The sequence below is a fragment of the Lipotes vexillifer genome, unplaced genomic scaffold (assembly GCF_000442215.2).
Source record: "Lipotes vexillifer unplaced genomic scaffold, Lipotes_vexillifer_v1.1 scaffold905, whole genome shotgun sequence".
Taxonomy (NCBI): domain Eukaryota; kingdom Metazoa; phylum Chordata; class Mammalia; order Artiodactyla; family Lipotidae; genus Lipotes; species Lipotes vexillifer.
The window spans coordinates 1,164,398-1,186,374 of NW_006796034.1; the positions used below are offsets into that span (position 1 = coordinate 1,164,398).

The following is a 21,977-nucleotide window of genomic DNA, read 5'->3' on the forward strand; positions in this document are numbered from 1 at the left end:
GGTTGCTTCCATGACATTACTATTGTAAATAGTGCTGCAATGAGCATTGGGGTGCATGTGTCTTTTTGAATTATGGTTTTCTCTGGCTATCTGCCCAGTAGTGGGATTGCTGGGTCATATGGTAATTCTATTTTTAATTTTTTAAGGATCCTCCATGCTGTTCTCTATAGTGGCTGTATCAATTTACATTCCCACCAACAGTGCGAGAAGGGTACCTTTTCTCCACACCCTCTCCAGCATTTGTTGTTTGTGGATTTTCTGATGATGCCCATTCTAACTGGTGTGAGGTGATAACCTCATTGTAGTTTTGATTTGCATTTCTCTAATAATTAGTAATGTTGAGCAGCTTTTCATGTGCCTCTTGGGCATCTGTATGTCTTCTTTGGAGAAATGTCTATTTAGGTCTTCTGCCCATTTTTTGATTGGGTTGTTTGTTCTTTTTAATACTGAGCTGCATGAGCTGTTTATATCGTTTGGAGATTAATCCTTTGTCCATTGATTCGTTTGCAAATATTTTCTCCCATTCTGAGGGTTGTCTTTTTGTCTTGTTTATAGTTTCCTTTGCTGTGCAAAAGCTTTGAAGTTTCATTAGATCCCATTTCTTGATTTTTGTTTTTATTTCCATTACTCTAGGAGGTGGATAAAAAAAGATCTTGCTGTGATTTAGTTCAAGAGTCTTCTTCCTGTGTTTTCCTCTAACAGTTTTATAGAGTCTGGTCTTAAATTTAGGTCTTTAATCCACTTTGAGTTTATTTTTGTGTATGGTGTTAGGGAGTGTTCTAATTTCATTCTTTAACATGTAGCTGTCCAGTTTTCCCAGCACCACTTATTGAAGAGGCTGTCTTTTCTCTATTATATATCCTTGCCTCCTTTGTCATAGATTAGTTGACCATAGGTGCATGGGTTTATCTCTGGGCTTTCTATCCTGTTCCACCGATCTATATTCTGTTTCTGTGCTAATACCATATTGTCTTTATTTTATTTTATTTTAAATTTTTGGCTGTGTTGAGTCTCTGTTGCTGTGCGCGGGCTGTCTCTAGTTGCGGTGAGCCAGGGCTACTCTTTGTTACTGTGTGCGGGCTTCTCATTGTCGTGGCTTCTCTTGTTGCAGAGCACAGGCTTTAGGCGCGCAGGTTTCAGTAGTTGTGGCACGTGGGCTCAGTTGTGGCTTGCGGGCTCTAGAGCTCAGGCTCAGTAGTTGTGGCACATGGGCTTCGCTGCTCCGCGGTATGTGAGATCTTCCTGGGTCAGACTTGAACCCGTGTCCCTTACATTGGCAGACGGATTCTTAACCACTGTGCCACCAGGGAAGCCCCTACTATATTGTCTTGATTACTGTAGCTTTGTGATATAGTCTGAAGTCAGGGAGTGTGATTCCTCCAGCTCTGTTTTTTTCCCTCAAGCTAGCTTTGGCTATTCGGGGTCTTTTGTGTCTCCATACAAATTTTAAGATTTTTTTGTTCTAGTTCTGTAAAAAATGCCATTGGTAATTCGGTAGGGATTGCATTGAATCTGTAGATTACTTTGGGTAGTATAGTCATTTTCACAGTATTGATTCTTCCAATCCAAGAACATGGTATATCTCTCCATCTGTTTGTGTCATCTTTGATTTCTTTCATCTGTGTCTTATAGTTTTCTGAGTACAGGTCTTTTACCTCCTTAGGTAGGTTTATTCCTAGGTATTTTATTCTTTTCATTGCAATGGTAAATGAGATTGTTTCCATAATTTCTCTTCTGATCTTTCATTGTTAGTGTATAGGAATGCAAGAGATTTCTATGCATTAATTTTGTATCCTACAACTTAACCAAATTCATTGATGAGCTCTAGTAGTTTTCTGGTGGCATCTTTAGGGTTCTCTATGTATAGTATCATGTCATCTGAAAACAGTGACAGTTCTACTTCTTCTTTTCCAATTTGGATTCCTTTTATTTCTTTTTCTTCTCTGATTGCCGTGGCTAGGACTTCCAAAACTATGTTGGATAAAAGTGGTGAGAGTGGACATCCTTGTTTTGTTCCTGATCTTAGAGGAAATGCTTTCAGTTTTTCACCATTGAGAATGATGTTTGCTGTGGGTTTGTCATATATGGCCTTTATTATGTTGAGGTAGGTTCCCTCTGTGCCCACTTTCTGGAGAGTTTTTATCATAAATGGGTGTTGAATTTTGTCAAAAGCCTTTTCTGCATCTATTGAGATGATCATTTGGTTTTTTTCTTCAATTTGTTAATATGGTGTATCGCATTGATTTGCATATATTGAAGAATCCTTGCATCCCTGGGATAAATCCCACTTGATCATGGTATATGATCCTTTTAATGTGTTGTTGGATTCTGTTTGTTAGTATTTTGTTGAGGATTTTTGCATCTATGTTCATCAGTCTGTAATGTTCTTTTCTTGTAGTATCTTTGTCTGGTTTGGGTATCAGGGTGATGGTGGCCTTGTAGAATGAGTTTGGGAGTGTTCCTCCCTCTGCTATATTTTGGAAGAGTTTGAGAAGGATAGGTGTTAGCTTTTCTCTAAGTGTTTGATAGAATTCACCTGTGAAGCCATGTGGTCCTGCATTTTTGTTTGTTGGAAGATTTTTAATCACAGTTTCAATTTCATTACTTGTGATTGGTCTGTTTATATTTTCTCTTTCTTCCTGGTTCAGTCTCGGAAGGTTATGCTTTTCTAAGAATTTGTCCATTTCTTCCAGGTTGTCCATTTTATTGGCATAGAGTTGCTTATAGTAGTCTCTTATGATGCTTTGTATTTCTGTGGTGTCCATTGTAACTTCTTTTTCATTTCTAATTTTATTGATTTGAGTCCTCTCCCTCTTTTTCTTGATGAGTCTGCCTAAAGGTTTATCAATCCTGTTTATCTTCTCAGAGAACTAGCTTTTAGTTTTATTGATCTTTGCTATTGTTTTCTTTGTTTCCATTGCATTTATTTCAGCTCTGATCTTTATGGTTTCTTTCCTTCTACTAACTTTGGGTTTTGTTTGTTCTTCTTTCTCTAGTTCCTTTAGGTGTAAGCTTAGATTGCTTATTTGAGATTTTTCTTGTTTCTTGAGGTAGGATTGTGTTGCTCTAAACTTCCCTCTTAGAACTGCTTTTGCTGTATCCCATAGCTTTTGGGTCATTGTGTTTTCATTGTCATTTGTCTCTAGGTATGTTTTGATTTCCTCTCTGATTTCTTCAGTGATCTCTTGGTTATTACTAATGTATTGTTTAGCCTCCATTTGTTTGTGTTTTTTATGTTCTTTTCCCTGTAATTGATTTCTAATCTCATCGTGTTGTGGTCAAAAAAGATGCTTGCTATGATTTCAGTGTTCTTACCGAGGTTTGATTTGTGACCCAAGGTCTGATCTATCCTGGAGAATGTTCCATATGCACTTCAAAGTGTAATCTGCTGTTTTGGGATCGAATGTCCTATAAATACCAGTTAAATCTGTCTGGTCTGTTGTGTCATTTAAAGTTTGTGCTTCCTTATTAATTTTCTGTCTGGATTATCGGTCCATTGGTGTAAGTGAGGTGTTAAAGTCCCCCTCTATTGTTGTGTTACTGTTGATTTCCTCTTTTATAGCTGTTAGCACTTGCCTTATGTATTCAGGTGCTCCTGTGTTGGGTGAATAAATATTTATAATTGTTGTATCTTCTTCTTGGATTGATCCCTTGATCATTATGTAGTGTCCTTCCTTGTCTCTTGCAATAGTCTTTGTTTTAAAGTCTATTTTATATTATATGAGTGTTGCTACTCCAGCTTTCTTTTGATTTCCATTTGCATGGAATATCTTTTTCCATCTCCTCACTTTCAGTCTGCATGTGTCCCTAGGTCTGAAGTGGGTCTCTTGTAGACAGCATATTTATGGGTCTTGTTTTTGTATCCATTCAGCAACCCTGTGTCTTTTGGTTGGAGCATTTAATCCATTCACATTTAAGATAATTATCAATATGTATGTTCCTATTACCATTTTCTTAATTGTTTTGGGTTTGGTTTTGTATGTCCTTTTTTTCTCTATGTTTCCCACCTAGAGAAGTTCCTTTAGCATTTGTTGTAGAGCTGGTTTGGTGGTGCTGAATTCTCTTAGCTTTTGCTTGTCTGTAAAGCTTTTGATTTCTCCACTGAATCTGAATGAAATCCTTGCCAGGGAAGTAATCTTAGTTGTACTTTAGATATATCATGCCACTCCCTTCTGGCTTGTAGAGTTTCTGCTGAGAAATCAGCTGTTAACCTTATGGGAGTTCTCTTGTATTTTTCATTTTTCCCTTGTTGCTTTTAATAATTTTTCTTTGTCTTTAATTTTTGCCAGTTTCATTATTATGTGTCTTGGCGTGTTTCTTCTTGGGTTTATCATGTGTGGGACTCTCTGCACTTCCTGGACTTGGGTGGCTATTTTCTTTCACATGTTAAGGAAAGTTTTAGACTCTAATCTCTTCAGATATTTTCTCGGGTCCCTTCTCTCTCTCTTCTTCTTCTTGGGACCCCTGTAATGCGAATGTTCATGTGTTTAATGTTATCCCAGGGGCCTCTCAGTCTGTCTTCATTTCTGTTCATTCCGTTTTCTTTATTCTGTTCCGCAGCAGTGAATCCCACCATTCTTTCTTCCGTATTCTGTTCCACTGCAGTGAATTCCACCATTTCTTCCAGGTCACTTATCTGTTCTTCTGCCTCAGTTACTCTGCTATTGATTCCTTCTAGTGTACTTTTCATTTCAGTTATTGTGTTGTTCATCTCTGTTTGTTTGTTCTTAAATCTTCTGGGTGGGTGTTCTTTAATTGTTCTAGGTCTTTGTTAAACATTTCTTGTATGTTCTCAATCTTTGACTCCTCCGTTCTTTTTCCGAGGTCCTGGATCATCTTCACTATCATTATTCTGAATTCTTTTTCTGGAAGGTTGCCTATCTCCACTTCATTTAGTTGTTTTTCTGGGGTTTTATCTTGTTCCTTCATCTGGTACATAGTACTCTGCCTTTTCATTTTATCTATCTTTCTGTGAATATGGTTTTCGTTCCACAGGCTGCAGGACTGTAGTTCTTCTTGCTTCTGGTATCTGCCGTCTGGTGGATGAGGCTATCTAGGAGTCTTGTGTAAGCTTCCTGTTGGGAGGGACTGGTGGTAGGTAGAGCTGGGTGTTGCTCTCATGGGCAGAACTCAGTAAAACTTTAATCCACTTGTCTGCTGGTGTATGGGGCTGAGTTCCCTCCCTGTTGGTTGTTTGGCCTGAGGTGACCCAACTCTGGAGCCTACCTGGCTCTTTGGTGGGGCTAATGGTGACTCTGGAAGTGCTCATGCCAAGGATTACTTCCCAGAACTTCTCCTGCCAGTGTCCTTGTCCCCATGGTGAGCCACAGCCACCCCCCTACCTCTGCAGGAGACCCTCCCACACTAGCAGGTAGATCTGGTTCAGTCTCCTGTGGGGTCACTGCTCCTTCACCCTGGGTCCTGATGTGCACACTACTTTGTGTGTGCCCTCCAAGAGTGGAGTCTCTGTTTCCCCCACTCCTGTTGAAGTCCTGCAGTCAAATCCTGCTAGCCTTCAAAGGCTGATTCTCTGGGAATTCTTCCTCCCGTTGCCGGACCCCTAGGTTGGGAAGCCTGATGTGGGACTCGGAACCTTCACTCCAGAGGGTGGACTTCTGTGGTATAATTGTTCTCCAGTTTGTGTTCTCTCAGTGGTTATGGGATTTGATGTTATTGTGACACCATCCTACCGTCACATTGCGGCTCCACCTTTGTCTTTGGATGTGGGGTATCGTTTTTGGTGAGTTCCAGTGTTTTCCTGTTGGTAAGATTGTTCAGCAGTTAGTTGTGATTCTGGTGCTCTTGCAAGAGGGAGGGCACATCCTTCTATTCCACCATCTTGATCCCTACCATGAAATTCATTTTGTTTACATCTGTTCATGTATTTTGTACAAGTCTTTATTTATACCTTTCCTGAGCTGTTTTGTTATGGTATATTTCTTATAAGCAATATATAACTAGATTTTTTTTAAAGTACAATTTAAAAACCTCAAAAGCAAAGCAAAATAAAACATGATTCTTTGCTGACCTCCCCAGCCTGGCAGGATGAGTCTGTTTAGCACCCGATATATTGTTAAATAATAACAGGTTGTAGAGCAGTATATATAGTACAATTCTATTTTTTAAAACAAGACTGTGTTTACATACATAATTACTGTTTTCAAGAATTCAAGCTTTAGATATTTGTATTCTGATTGAGATTAAGTTGATATCAATCAATAGTGATATTTAAGTGGGAAAAAAAGTGACTGGGTAAAAATTGAAAGTAAACGAAAATAAAAGGTCTCTTCATCCATACCCTCCACTGCTTTTACCTAATATCACATTTATAGACATAATAGAAAGCTTATCATTAGCGAAGAACTCTTTGACTCTAGGGAAATGTTCATTGAGTGTATATTCTATTTAATTAATTCATAGACTCATTTCCTTTCAGGTTCGATCTGGGGCGAACGTTCTAATTTGTGGTCCAAATGGCTGTGGAAAGAGTTCACTTTTCCGTGTTCTTGGTGAAGTAAGTAAAAATTGGCCTCAAGGTTTTGTAGTCTTGTTTTGCTGTATAATCTACCACATTGTGAAATTTACAGCTCTTCTTCCCCCTCCTCCTTTGCTTTTATAGTTATGGCCTCTTTTTGGAGGACGTCTAACTAAACCCGAGAGAGGAAAGTTATTTTATGTTCCCCAGGTAAGACCTTGTTTGAGTTATTTTATAATCTTTGATTTCAAGATCTTTTAACTTTTTTTTTTTTTTTTTTTTTTTTTGGCGGTACGCGGGCCTCTCACTGTTGTGGCCTCTCCTGTTGCGGAGCACAGGCTCCAGACGCGCAGGCTCAGCGGCCATGCTCACAGGCCCAGCCCCTCCGCGCGGCATGTGGGATCCTCCCGGACCGGGGCACGAACCCGCGTCCCCTGCATCAACAGGTGGACTCTCAACCACTGCGCCACCAGGGAAGCCCTAACTTATTTTTTTAAAAATCACTTCTAATGATTTTTGCTCTGTTACTATCAGAGACCTTATATGACCCTTGGAACACTTCGAGACCAAGTGATATATCCAGATGGAAGAGAAGATCAGAGAAAGAAGGGGATTTCTGACCTCGTAAGGAAATGTTTATTTCCTAGACTTACTGAAAACACTCCACTTCAGAGTCTTTATCTTAATCAGTTAAGTATTTTAGATTTCAAGTAGTTTATCCTAACCTTTTGTAAAGGCTTCTACAGCCTAATCATTAATTATAACTTTCCAGGTTGAGGTAAGATGTTAACCATTTTGCTTAAGTATGACTTGTTGAATGTTTAACCTTGTCTTTACACTATTGTTTGTTTTCTCATTGCCCTTGTCCTTTAATTATGTACAATAGTATTATTTTCTTTATGCCTCTAGATATATTTTGTCCAAATCAGTATAAATAGGAAGTAAAGAGTTTGTTTACCTTTGTGCCACATTGTTTTGTGAAATGTGCCTTTTTTAGTGATATTGACAATAGTATTATAGTCCTTCTAGTTTAAAAAATAAAGCAAGATAGAGAATATTGGTTTATATTAAGCATGATTTCATCTTTAATCATTTTGCTGAAAGGTACTGAAGGAATACTTAGACAATGTCCAGTTGGGTCATATCCTTGAACGTGAAGGAGGCTGGGACAGTGTTCAGGATTGGATGGATGTACTCAGTGGTGGAGAAAAGCAAAGAATGGCGGTAAGTGTGCTCTGAAAACACTGCACAGCAATGCAGCTGGTTGCATAGTCACTCTTAGAATCCAGCATTTTGATAACCAAGGCATACAGTTTTGTTTTAGTCTTTTTATTTAGCAATTATTATAGTGTGGTTTAGTTTATATGATAATAGAAGTATAGCTTGCGTGTAAATTTGGAATTCTGAAAAATTCAAAAATATTCCTATGAAAGGAAAAGATGCAGATCCAATTATATACCGTTAATCCGCTTTTCCAAAAGTTGGGGGAACTTTGTAGCACATAGGTCCCAGTTGGGTTATGAGATCCCTTTCAGTATTTTTTCCCTATAGACACCTCTCTGTCTTAGCCTATTCTCTCTAAAGTAGCTGAAGGTATTAGAGATGTTAATTTTATTATCATTTTATTCTTTATTCTGTTCTTGTCCTTTCCCTCTATCATTATATTTATCCTTGTTTCAGGGCTCAGTATCTACTACCTAAAGTTATTTCGTATTTTAAAATTTTCCTAATATAAAGAAACATTTCAAAGCAATTATTTTATGATCAACTAAAGTTAATCTCAATCAAACATGACTACAAAATGTGACATATTAAGAGTGATTCTTTGAGTACTCTGTAAAGGGGGATAACTTTTATTTTTTTATTTTATTTTTTGTAATTAATTAATTAATTTTTGGCTGCGTTGGGTCTTCATTGGTACACGTGGGCTTTCTCAAGTTGCAGCGAGCAGGGGCTGCTCTTTGTTGTGGTGCGCAGGCTTCTTGTTGAATTGGTTTCTCTTATTGTGGAGCATGGGCTCTAGGCGCGTGGGATTCAGTAGTTTTGGTGCATGGGCTTAGTTGCTCCATGGCATGTGGGAATCTTCCCAGACCAGGGATTGAACCCATGTCCCCTGCATTGGCAGGCGGATTCTTAACCACTGCGCCACCAGGGAAGTCGCAAGGGGGATAACTTTTAGGGAGTCATTTTCTAACTAGACATACCATAGTTTGAGCAGATCCAGAGGAAATTTTTGGTGAGGGAGTGTTATAACCTTGTGGAAATTAGAGAAAACTGTAGCCAAGGAAAGATAGCAGAAGAATGGACTTATTTCAGAATTGCTTACTGTTTATCTCCAGGTTATATTCTACCTTTCAGTTACCTCCTATTCCCTGATTGTTTTGCATGTTGTTTTTCTCCAGATCATACCCATTCTATACGAACTTAATATCAACTTAATATTGTGATTTGTCTGGCTAGTGAGATTAATCTAGAGTGATGAATGAATCATAAACGAAAGAGAAGAGAGATATCAGCCATACTCAAAGTGGAAATTGGGCTGAAGGCGTGAGATTTTGTTTGTTTGTTTTTTGTGGTACGCGGGCCTCTCACTGTTGTGGCCTCTCCCGTTGCGGAGCACAGGCTCCGGACGCGCAGGCTGAGCAGCCACGGCTCACGGGCCCAGCCGCTCCATGGCATGTGGGATCTTCCCGGACCGGGGCACGAACCCGGCGGACTCTCAACCACTGCGCCACCAGGGAAGCCCAAGGCGTGAGAATTTAAAGTGATTGAGCATTTCTGGAATCAGTTTAGAAGATGCCTACAGAAATAACTGCAATTCAAGAAAACTAATTTAAATTCCTATACTGTGACTTCAAAGAAAATGGAAGGATAAGGCAAGATTCACAAGTGGACCCAATGGAGACTCAGAAAGAAAAATAAATCTGCTTAAACTAAGGAATTCTATATGTGTGGTATAAATGTTACACAGAGGGTAGTTTTTATTAGAAGATAACGAAATTTAAGGGTATGCCTAGAGGTGTGAGAGGTTATTTTGGAAGAATAGGGAGTGGGGGAAGAAACCCTGTAAAGCTAGATGAACCATGATAGAGCTGGGAAATGGGGAGAGCTCATCTGTAACACAGTTGCATGGCCAAGCCCTTGACAGGGTGTGTTCTGTATAGGCCAATATTTGGAGAATTGAATGTGAAGTTTAAAAGAGAGCGTATTGTTTTGCTACTTTAGAAAGGTTTGGAGGAAGATAGAAAAGGCTAATGCAATAAATATTAACATGGCTGAAGTTGGGTGGAGAATGTATGTGTATTCATTTTATTCTTTCATTTTTTTGGTAGGATTAAAATTTTCAAAGTAAAAAGTTGATGGGAAGAGAAGACATAATTTTTATAAATTATAAAAACCTATAATTTATAAATTATAAAAATTATAGTTTTTAGGAAGAACAGACTTGAAAGGTTTAACCAAAACAGTGAATCTGTAAGAGTGAAGGTTGGTATAAAACAGATGAACCAAAGGAACTCTTAGGTAAGGAGAATCAGGATTTGAATTTGCGGGAATGGACTAAAACTACTGAATAAAGGGAGATCTGGTGAGCACATTTCTAAAAGTCCCTTGAAAAATATCAACATAAATATAGGGGGAAATATTATTCCATTATTTTAACAGCAAAAAAATTAATTATGGTATGCTTGCCACAGAGTTTAGGATTAGCTAAGAATCTATTCTGTGCAAGGCACTTAGCTAGGTGCCTGCCTTTATAATCTAGGAGAGCCAGATATGCTCCTTTAATTGTGATACCAGGCAGACAGTCTTCAGTGATAGTTACAAAGAAAATGCACTAGAATATTGATGAGGGAAAGATTGGTTTGGAATGGCAGGTCCCATTTAATTCTCCCAAGAGCCCTGTGAAGTAAGGTACAGATGAGGGAAAGACTTGGAGAACTTAAGCAGCTTACTGATACCAAACAGCTGCTGCATGGCAGAACTGAGATCCACGTGCAGGTGAGTCTGACCCCAGAACTCTTGCTCTTAACCAGTACATTACAGTATATGGCCTTCAATGTGCAGGTGAACTGTCTGACCAGTTTTCTTCTCTCACTGTGCCTTGAAGTCTCAAGTGACATGTCTTTTTCCCCCATTGTACCCATTTGGGTCAAGCCATCAGCTAGTCCAACCCTGGTCCAAACATCAGCCAGGGTTGCTCCACCTAATATCATAAATTGGGCTGTCTTATTTCTACTCTTCTGTTCTGGCTCTTCCTCTTTAGTGATGTTTTTTTTATATTGAATTATGAAAAAGTATATATGATCGAAAAGTTGGAATATTTATAAAAGTGTAAAGAAAGGCCCAAACCACCTTACCAGACATACCACTGTCATAAGATTTTTAGTGTCTTTTTAAATTCATTTTTGTAATTAATTCTTTTTCTTTTACCTAATTGGCAGCTGTCCCCGTTCTTCAAACTCACTGAGGTCTCTCTAATATTGACCCATTCCTTCTCTATAATTGTTCAGTTCCCTTTTGACTACCTTCTTTCCTGTCCAGCACAGACTTAACAATCCAGGGCCTAGAACATAGGAGGTACACAGGAGATATTTCTTAAAGGAATGAACAAATGATCCCTTCCCCTTAACTTCCTTCCCCACTTTCTGTTTTCTCATATTATTTAAACACCAATCCAAGAGCAGTTGTTTGCCTTGGCATCTCTGTACGTTGGCTTCTGAGCACCGCTGGAAAAAAATCAGAGAATAAGATGGATTGGTGGCACTACACTTCCATGGTTTCCAGTCTTACAGGGATTCACACACAGCATGGCTTGGCAATCCTATTACTGATTTTTGTCCCTCTGTCTCATTTTTCATGATAATCATTTGAAAACTACCAGTCTCAGGCTTTCTACCCCATTACCTACTCCACCACTCTCAGCAGAATAACTCCTCCTACTTCTTTTTTTTTTTTTTTTTTTTTGCGGTACGCGGGCCTCTCACTGTTGTGGCCTCTCCCGTTGCGGAGCACAGGCTCCGGACGCGCAGGCTCAGCGGCCATGGCTCACGGGCCCAGCTGCTCCGCGGCATGTGGGATCTTCCCGGACCGGGGCACGAACCCGTGTCCCCTGCATTGGCAGGCGGACTCTCAACCATTGCGCCACCAGGGAAGCCCCCTCCTACTTCTTAAAGAAAAAAGAGATGCTGTTATTTCAGTTACATGACTTTTAATTTTTATTGAGTGCTAAATAGGCGATAGGCAGTATGCCAAGCACTTTACACAGGTTATCTCATTTCATTCTCGCCATAGTCCTGTGAGATGAGAGCTGTGAGTGTCCCATTTCACAGAGGAAATAGAATGTAGAACAGTTAAGTGGCTTGCCAGGCAAAGATATTTAGGAAATGTTAAAGCTGGTGGGGGGTGGGAGTGGCCTGTCATGCTCAGTCAGCAGTATGACTGCAGAGTTCATATACTCCAAAATCTCCTTGTATTGAGAAACCGAGTAGCTGACTGCATAGAGGGAGAGAGAAAGACACATGATGAGAAAATTTCCATATAATGTGCTAAGTGTGGTGACGAAGGTATACAAAGCATTGCATGGGAACACAGAGGAGGGGCATTTGTGGAATGCCTTCAAATAATCACTCCTCTTAATAACTTTGCACTGGGCTGTCCTGACCTCCCTGCTCCCACTGTTAGTGGAGGATATGTCATCCTTCCTCTTGAGAAAGGCTAAATGTCTCCATCTGTGCTTTTGGACCCTCCCTCCTCCAACTTTATCACATCCCTCTCCTTCAGTTATGCACTCCCTCCGACACCCGCCCCCCATATTTAATCTCTTCTAGTCCTCTTAGATATTTTCAGGTCTCTGTGATCTAAAAAGCAAACTCTGCCTTAACCAAAGGTCCCATGTAGCCTATACCTTGCATTCTCTGCACAGCTGAACTTCTTGATGGTCTGTCCTTGCTGCTTCCCCTCCCTCACACCTCTTATAAATAAGATATAAACCCCAAGAAAGCTGTTTTTATGTTTTAGTCATTCATTTATCAAATATTTGAATGTTTCCTATACTATACAGGTATTGGGTGTACAGTAGTGATTAAAGTGGAGTCTCGGCTTTTGCTAATATTATAGCCTAAGGGGTAGACAAAGAAACAGACAACATACAATTTACAGTATGTGAAGAGCTGCAGAGATGTTACAGAAGGGATCCACTTGGATTGGAGAAAGGGATCAGGGTAGGTTTGTCTGAGAAGGTGACATTAAGCAGAAATTTGAAAGATGCAAGGAGCAGAGTAAGGCGTTTGAGACATAAGGAAAGTGACATGTGCTAAGCCTGTAAGACCTGTGACACATTGTGTCCTGGTAGTTGAGAGGAGAGGGTGGCTGGAATGTTGAAATTAGAGAGTGAGTAGTAATAAGGTTGTACGGGGCCTTGTAGACCATGGTAAAGAGTTTGAATTTTATTCTAAGTGAAATGGGAACTTACTGAAGGGTTTTAAGCAGAAGAATGAAATTCTCTGTTACGTTTCTGGAAGATCCTCTCTGGTTACATGGGGAATGGGTTAAAGAGGTGCAAAAGAGGAAGCAGGAGGCTATTTGTGGTCGTCCAGGCAGGAGAGGATTATGCTCTGGGCTAAGGACATGATTGTGAGCTGGGGGAAAGTGAGTAGGGTCCACAGGACTGACTTGAATGGACTAAAAATGGCGGGGAGGGGAAGGGAAAGATCAAGGAGGACTCACAGCTTTCTAGCTTGAGCACCTGTTTGATAGCTTCATTTCTGAAATGTTCAGGATGGGGTGGGGGAAATGGATGAATGGATTTAAGGGGAAAATCTAGAAAATCCGTTGAGTTTTAGATGTTTAAAGTCTGCGAGTCCTGTAAGATATCCAAATAGAAAGCTCAAATAGGAATTTTTATGTATTAGTTTGGAAATTAGAAGAGGAGTATGGGTGAGGGAGATATATAGAGAGTTTACAAATGTAAATAATATTTGAAATCATGAGATTTGATGAGATCACTCAGAGAGAAACAACGTAGGAAAAAGCGGAGAGGACCTAGGAATTAACCCTCAGGGACCTCAACATTTAATGGGGTCAAGTGAAAGAGAAAATGCTGGAAAAGAAACAGAAAACACGGGCTCCCCTGGTGGCGCAGTGGTTGAGAGTCCGCCTGCCGATGCAGGGGACACGGGTTCGTGCCCCGGTCTGGGAAGATCCCACATGCCGTGGAGCGGCTGGGCCCCTGAGCCATGGCCGCTGAGCCTGCGCGTCCGGAGCCGGTGCTCCGCAACGGGAGAGGCCACAACAGTGAGAGGCCCGCGTACCGCAAAAAAAAAAAAAAGAAACTGAGAAAACAGCATAAGAAATGGAAAGAAACTTAAAACCATGGTTTCACTCTCACTTTCTCAAGAAGGAGGGACTTGTCACCTGCGTTGAATGTTGCAGAGAAGATAAATTGGGCAAGGATAGAAAGTGTCCATTGGTCATGCAACATGGAGATCATTGTTAGGAGCAGATGACAATTTGGAGTATCTGTTAGACAAAGGATCAGAATAAATAATTCCCAGAAAATAAGATACATATGGAAAACAAACAGCAAAATGTTCAGCATTACTGCTAATCAAAGAGATGTAAGCTATAATAACCTTGATGTTAATTTTCACGTACAAAATTAGCACAGCCTTTTAAAAATGAGCATGCCCAATACTGACCACAGGGATATATACAACAGGTACACTCAAACACTGTTGGTGGGAATATTAATTGGCAACATATTATTGACATTACTTTAGCAACAAAATGTTTAAAAATAGTCAGTTTTTTCATGAGTCATCTATAGTCTGAATTCTAAGATTTCATCAAAAAGTGTACCCACTAACCTTTTTTAGAGAGCTTTCTTTAATACTAGTTTAAAATTCAACTTCATCTCCCATCAGTCTTAAGTTTTTGCTTTACTCTTAACAATATTTCCCATGTGTGACATTTTTCCCTTTGTTCCAGAAGATAATAAAAACAATCAGGTTTCTTTATATTGTTTTTGCTTCTGAGAAGTAGATTTTTTTTTTTTTTTTTTTTTTTTTTTTTTGCGGTACGCGGGCCTCTCACTGTTGTGGCCTCTCCCATTGCAGAGCACAGGCTCCGGACACACAGGCCCAGCGGCCATGGCTCACAGGCCCAGCCGCTCCGCGGCATGTGGGATCCTCCCGGACCGGGGCACGAACCCGTGTCCCCTGAATCGGCAGGTGGACTCTCAACCACTGCGCCACCAGGGAAGCCCTAGATTTTTTGAGTTAGAATAATTCATCTTTGCTTTAGAAGACTGTAAATGAGTATTTAATGTAAAGTAAATGTATTTTCGCATATTAATTTTAGCTCTCTAAATGATTATACAGAATATTTCTTTTTATGCTTCAGATGGCAAGATTATTTTATCATAAGCCCCAGTTTGCTATTTTGGATGAATGCACAAGTGCAGTTAGTGTGGATGTGGAAGACTACATTTACAGTCATTGTCGAAAGGTAAGTGTGATAAATTCTCAGTCCCCCCTTTCAGTTTACTCTGTGTCCAACCAAATATCTACCCAAAGAGAAGATTCCAAGTTATAAAGTGACAAAATTACTATCATAGGCTGATATCTTGCTTTAATATTTTAAACTGATAATTAATAGATATGAGTAAAAAAAAAAAAATCAATGAATTCTGAATATAATTCTTTTTAGCTGTGTATTAGATATAAAATAAATGTTTACATTTATTTTCCTTTTAACTCATTCTCTATACTCAGAGTTAGTAAACTGATATTTTCTTAATTTGTTCCATCAACTTTACCTAAATATCATTTGTTTTTTTATAAAGAAAATTCAAAAAGTAAAAAAAAATTTTAATTAAAAAAATTCGATAGTAATTATTTGGCAACTTTTAATTTATCCATTTTTTTCTCTGGCCTGGCCAGTATTTTACCAAGGCTTCTTTTAGTAGCCTTTTCTGAGGCTGTCTACATTGGTTCCATTCTTTAAGTAATTATTCAGTAATCTCAGTTTTTTTGTTTGTTTTTTTTTCCTGTGAGGAATTGTCACCATCATCTATACTTGCGTTGGATTTTGAGAACAAGAGCAGTGTATCCTAACTGTTTTAGAGTTTCAGTGTAAGCAAATGAATTCAGGAGTCTTTTAACATTTTGTAACTGCTCTTTAGGAGTTCACAATAAATATAAAAAGTCGCGATGCATATATACAGTATCAATCCCTTCTGCTCAAAGTGTGGTCATAGCTCAGCAGCGGCAGTATCGCCTCGGAGCTTGTTAGAAATGCAGTCTCAAGCCCTACTAGTAAACCAGAGCCTGCATTTTAACAAAACCCCCAGATGATTCAAATGCACATTAAAGTTTGAGAAGAATTGGCATAATGATGAAGGAATAAATTTGCTACATTCATCTTTTAGGAAGATTTTATAGCTACTGATTTTATTTCTTTAATGGTTTTCTGTTCTTAATCAGTTTCAATCATTTATAATTTTTTATCCATTTGTCCATACATATTTTCAGATTTATAGGCATTAGAGGCGTTTGTGGAATCTCTTACACATAAAACCACATAGTCTCTACTTGATTAGTGATTTAGAGGCACTTTGCTGGTAATTTTGTCCATGCAGTTTCCTCTTATATCTAGCTGTAGGCTGCAAATCCCCACAAAGGATGCAATTCTCCTATGTATAGATTCCACTTAAAAGAAAAAAATTCTTACGGAGCCCCCAGTTGATAAATTGTATTACTGTAATGGCACTTGAATATGGATAAGCATGAAATTAAGTATGAACTTAAACTTAAAACTCATTTACAAAAGCTACAAAACCAATATAAACTTATAAATTAAGTACAGATAAAACTTGAAAACACAGTTTCAAAACTGCAGCATTAGAGAGACCTATGATACTTTTTGCTGCAACTAAACCACTGGTTTAGGTTTAATCTGAGGTCCAAAAATAATAGGAGGTCCAGATCTTATGTTTTGAATTTTGCTTACGTATTTTGACTTAAGTAATTCTATTATAAGAATGCCTTCATTAAGTTGAGATCTAATCCAGTTATTTTAGAGTTGTAAGAGAAATAATATCTGAAGTGAGCTTTCAAAAATCAGATATGTGTTGTACCATCGAAATATATGTTTTATTAATAACTGACCGTATACTTGTCATGCAGTTCCTAACCTGTTTGAAAACCTTTCCCATGGCAGCCAAACTTATGATACATTAAAAGTTTTAAATGATACCACTTTAAGTCACCACTTGGTGCCAACAGAAGTGTAAACACAAACTTGGGCACTTAAATCTCATGATAGAAGTGATAAGAAGAACATACTTACTCAAAATTCTTTTTAATTATCAGAATGAATATAAAAATTGGAACTCATGGTGGAGATTTCCTGGCTACCTTAGCATGTATCTCAGCCTCGAGAGATCCATTTTGAGAAACACTGATCTATAGCAAGGTTTCTCAATCTCAGCACTATTGACATTGTGGGTTGGATGACTCTTAGTTGTGGGAGGCTGTCCTCTATAGGATGTTTGGCAGCATTTCTGACCTCTACTCATTAGACTTCTGTAGCACTCTCAGTTGCAACAATCAAAAAAGACCTTGCCAAATGTCCCCTATGGGACAAAGTCCCCTGCCTCCCCTCCCTGGTTGAGAATCACTGATCCAGAGCAACTAGCTATATCTCTTAGTGTTGTTTTGAAAATTTAAAGAACAATCTATAAATCCTGATACACAGTCTGAAATCCAGTAAGCTTGTAAAACCAAAAGATTTTTCATTATTTTGTAGCAAGCTCACTGGGTAGCCAGACCTGGCCTGAACTAACAGAAGATTTTTAGGCTCTTATTTATCTCACTGAATGTTCATGTCCATATGTGTTGTTGCAGAAGCATTGATGTGTTTGATTTCAGAATTCTGCCTCAGAACCCTCTGGGGGTGGTAAATACCACTTTTCCAAAGTCTGAATTCTAAGACATTCCAAAATAAGGGTTTCCAATAAAAGATTATGACCCTGTATTTGAAAAACAAATTTACTGTAGGCAGTACTATATTGATTTAATTTTCTTGTTTTTGACTTTTTGCTACTTTTACCACCTTTATACTCTTTTCATATATTTTTCACAATAAAATATAAAATGTGCTAGGATATATATTTCCTGCCCAAAACAATATAATACACTTAATTAAGCTAGTACCTATTAGTTTAGTTTTTTTTCCTTAAAGATTCTATTGATACTTGTTAGTTTTTATTATGTGGTCAATGGCCTGTACTTTGCTTTACCTTAAACATTTGGCATCAGTTACAGTTTTTTCTCTTTGGCATTGATTTTTAACTATAGCTACTGAAGACAGTCATCTTAACAGCTTAAATTATATAGACTAGTTTAATTTGTGACTCTGTGTTGTTGATGTGAACCTAAATCATTTTCCTTGTATTAGGTTGGCATTACCCTCTTCACTGTGTCACATAGAAAGTCTCTTTGGAAACACCATGAGGTTTGTATTTCTTATTGAATGGTATAGTGAGAGTTTATTTTCATATATGAATTCAGGTGATTATGGTTTTAGATTTCTTGGTGTATATTCCCTTATAACTATATAACTTAAGGGGAAAAGGTGATTCTAATTCATTTTTATAAAACAGGATTTTCATAAATATTATTGTAGTTAATTTTGAAAGCTACAATATATGTAAACAGTCCCTTGTTATATATGATAGATATTAGAGAACCAGTTAGTGGTTCTCCAGCTTTATAAATGACTGTTGTATAATAACTGACTAAAATGTGCATAATCTTATCACAACTATGGCCAAACAAACTTTTTCTTACCATTCTGTATTGACAGGAGGAGAAAGTTTTAAGAAGGATCAGGTAGCAAAAGGTTTAGAGACAGTTTCAGTAGAGATCAGGACTACAAAGAGGAAACTGTATAATGTCAGCTATATTTGTCATCACGCTGTAATAAACAGAATTCATTAGCTGGTCACTATAATTTACAAAGATATTACAGTGAGGTTTACATAGGTACAGGTGCTCCAGCAGTGCCATAGTATGGCAGTTCTCTTCAACTCTTAATGTAAAATAAACCCTAAAAATAAACCCAGCTTAGTTCCTCTTTTTTTTCCTTTTCTTTTCCCTCCCTCCCTCCCTCCCTCCCTCCCTCCCTTCCTCCCTTCCTTCCTTCCTTCCTTCCTTCCTTCCTTCCTTCCTCTCTCCCCCCCCTTCCTTCCTTCCATCCTTTCTTTCTTTCTCCCTTCCCTCTTCTCTTCTTTCCTTTGTTTCCTTCCTAAATGATACAGAAAAGGGTTGAGAAAAACTGGAACATGGTAAGGGTGTTTTGTCCCATAAAATACATACTTGATTGATTATCTTTTTAACCAGATACTGGGCTAAGTGTCATGAGGGATACAGAGTACTGTCCTTACACTCAAGAACCTTACGGTTTAGATGATAGTGTATATAAATGGTTAAATGAAGAGCATGGGATTTGAAGTCAGAAAACCTGGGTTCAGGCATCACTGTTTCTGGCATTAATTGCTTCCTTCGTATAATAAAGTATTGATCCTTGCCTTACTGTCTCATAGATTACTGTGAGGATCAAAGAGGTAGCCTGTATGAAAGTTCTTAATAAACCGTAATGAAGTTCTATATAGCTGTTGACTTTTAAAGATACTTTTATTATCTTAATGACATATTATAATTTGCCCATTTTCATGAATTGAATGAAAAACTAAATAACTAGAAATCAAAGCAGTTTAAAGTATACCCAAGCCTTCGTGTTTTCTCAGAAGTTCATAAACATTACAGCCATAGGACAGTGAAAGGACTTGGGTTTCCCCTCTCCTCTTCTCCTGGAGGTGTGTAGACAGTTATCAAAATAACCATCAGGCCAGTGGTCATGTGAAGGAGGGGTAACACAAAGAACTGCAATGTTAAAGAGTCCAGAATAGCTTAAAAATAACAATATAGAAAATGGAAAAACAAAAGTCTTTTCTGTAAACAAAAAACCACTAAATAAAATGGAAGGCTTTGTAACTGCTGTCCTAAGCATCTTCAGAGGATGAAATATTTGAGCTCACTCTCTCGTTCTCATCCTCCTCTGCTAAGTCAAAGAACAAATGAACAAAAAGCCTTAAGTTAGAGGTTCTGAGCTGATCTGGGAAACCAGCTAAAGTAAGTATTTTAGTGGCTGTCCTATACGACAGGCTTGCACTTAGTGCACTTGCACCTCTGTAGATCAGATTGTTGGTTGTGGAGTGGTAGAAGCTTTCTAATTTGTGGGATGCTTACAGATTTGGTTCCTTTAAAATAATAAGGAAAAAAATAATAATAAGGAAGTCTGGTCTTTTAGTTCTCTTAATGGAAAGTACTATATCCACTACAAGCAGATGTATATTGTGGCTCCTTTTAAAAAGAGCGGACATCTTCTTTTAGTCTTTCCTTGGAAAATGGTATGCATTTCTGAGTATAAACTTTTGAAGATTTTAGTAGCTTAAAATAATTATTTTCAATCATTTTCTTGTATAATAACCTCTACATAAATTCCTCACAAAAAGGAGATTCTCAGTTATTGATGTTTTCCCCCCTTCTTTCCCGTAGTACTACCTGCATATGGATGGCAGAGGCAATTATGAATTCAAACAGATAACAGAAGATACAGTTGAGTTTGGCTCTTAGAATCCAGAGAACTGTATTGAACCACCTTCAATGAAATAATTACACAATACAATTAGAAATACAAAGTACATTGTAAAATAAAGTTGAGCTTGTTTTTTTAAACAAAACAACAAATTAACTAGATATAAAATAATCACAAATAAGTTGTTGAAACATTTAATATTATATAGGATATTGCTAATTGTGTATATGTTGGTTTAATTATTAATATGTACTAAGAATGTCCTTATTCTTGTGGTTAAAAACCTGCCTAAATTAAATTGGGCTTAAATCAGTGTAACCTGATTCATCCTGGGATGTAAACCATTTGAAGTCAGCTACTTTGACTTTTATGGCTCTATCTTTTCCTTCAGTGAAGAACCCTATTTAAAACTAGGGTCATCACTTGTCCTGTTCTAACAAGATAGTCTTGAGTTTCATTTTCTTGTGCCCCATGATAGTGGGAAACAAACAAATCACAGTGTATTATCAAAATGTACATCTTGACATAATGGCCTTTATTACCCTGTGGCAGATGTCTTTAGCTGCCACAGTTATACTCATTCCTTGCTTATGTCTTGGGGTACATTTGAATCCAGGAAAGCCGTTTGGATTTTCTTTGGCTAAATAATAAATGTGCCCCTCGCAATCTTCATTATTGAGTTGTTTTGAGGGTTATTTGTGGTGATGCAACAAAAGTATATGTGCAGTCTTGCTTACAGGGGATGGTTACTGTGTTTCACACCTAATCTTCTCAGTGATGGGATATGAAAACACAAAGTCCTTACATGTCAAGCTCAAGGTCTTATAAGATTTTTAGAATTTTTAAAGAATTGGATGGATTTGTATATGTTAGGAGCCCATTCATTAGAAGTGTGGTGGTTACATGGTGTTAAACTCCAGATGAGCCATAGGAATGTACGACATGAAGTAAGGCACTGAGTATGCAATGTTATTATCACTGTCTTTGACTGTGATTCTATGTTTAAAAAATATGTTATAAAATTATGCACATGAATGAATTATGTTTCCTAAGGCACTGGTTTATCTCTGTGACTCTTTAATAACTTTTTTGTATTTGGGTCATTATGTTGAACTATATTCTACGAGAAATCAATTTCATCTCACCAGACCACCATTAATGACTATGTGTATTATTTGCACAGGGAGAACTGAAATTGAGTATTATCAGTAAGCTGGATATGAAATCAGTTTTATCAAACTGGGATTCAGAAAGGGGCTTTTTATATTCTTGTTTCTGCATAACTGGTTTGGGTTTTTTTTTTGCAGAATTAACTATAAGAATCACTGACTACCAAAGTTAAAACTTGATGTACTGATTCCATAATACATAACATTCAATTTTTACCACTTCTCTTTAGCAAACTTGTATACTTACTTATTTTCTGTTCAGATTAAAAAAGAATCAGATATCCTGTACAACCTTTGCTTGTTCTTTTTATTCTGGTATATAAATCCTAGGTAGTTCATACAGAGTTATACAGTCTTGACTTGAAAAATACAAAAATAAACATTCAGAAAGCCCTTTTAGCATCCAATATCTCTTTTTAAAAAATTTTTGTCAAATGTGGTTTTAATGGAATGAATTTCTTCTTTAGAAAAGCCAGGAAAAAACCTTCAGTGTACTTCACAAATGCTACCAAATAGACAGGAGACCTTAAAATATAGTATCAGTCCTGGGAAACATTTTATGGCATAGGGGAGGTTTCAGATTTTCAGATTTCTAGATTACCCTAAGCCTACTAATAGAAGTATTTTACTAGCTGCCTCCTTATTTCTCTGTAATGAATTTTTTTTTTTTTTTT

At 37.8% G+C, this 21,977-nt stretch overlaps 1 protein-coding gene across 3 annotated transcripts in view; it reads left to right on the forward strand.

Annotated features, from left to right (window-relative positions):
* ABCD3 (ATP binding cassette subfamily D member 3) overlaps positions 1-21,588 on the forward strand; it is an 86,890-nt gene extending 65,302 nt beyond the window's left edge. For 2 of the 3 annotated variants that reach the window (XM_007468111.1, XM_007468112.1), the window contains 7 exons: positions 6,437-6,514; positions 6,620-6,685; positions 7,010-7,099; positions 7,580-7,699; positions 14,876-14,980; positions 17,933-17,989; positions 20,095-20,172. In XM_007468111.1, the coding sequence (XP_007468173.1) occupies positions 6,437-6,514; positions 6,620-6,685; positions 7,010-7,099; positions 7,580-7,699; positions 14,876-14,980; positions 17,933-17,989; positions 20,095-20,172 (594 nt within the window). Of the gene's footprint in view, positions 1-6,436; positions 6,515-6,619; positions 6,686-7,009; positions 7,100-7,579; positions 7,700-14,875; positions 14,981-17,932; positions 17,990-20,094 lie in introns of all 3 variants that reach the window. The other variant, XM_007468110.1, reaches the window with a different exon arrangement.
* Positions 21,589-21,977: the final 389 nt, after the last annotated feature.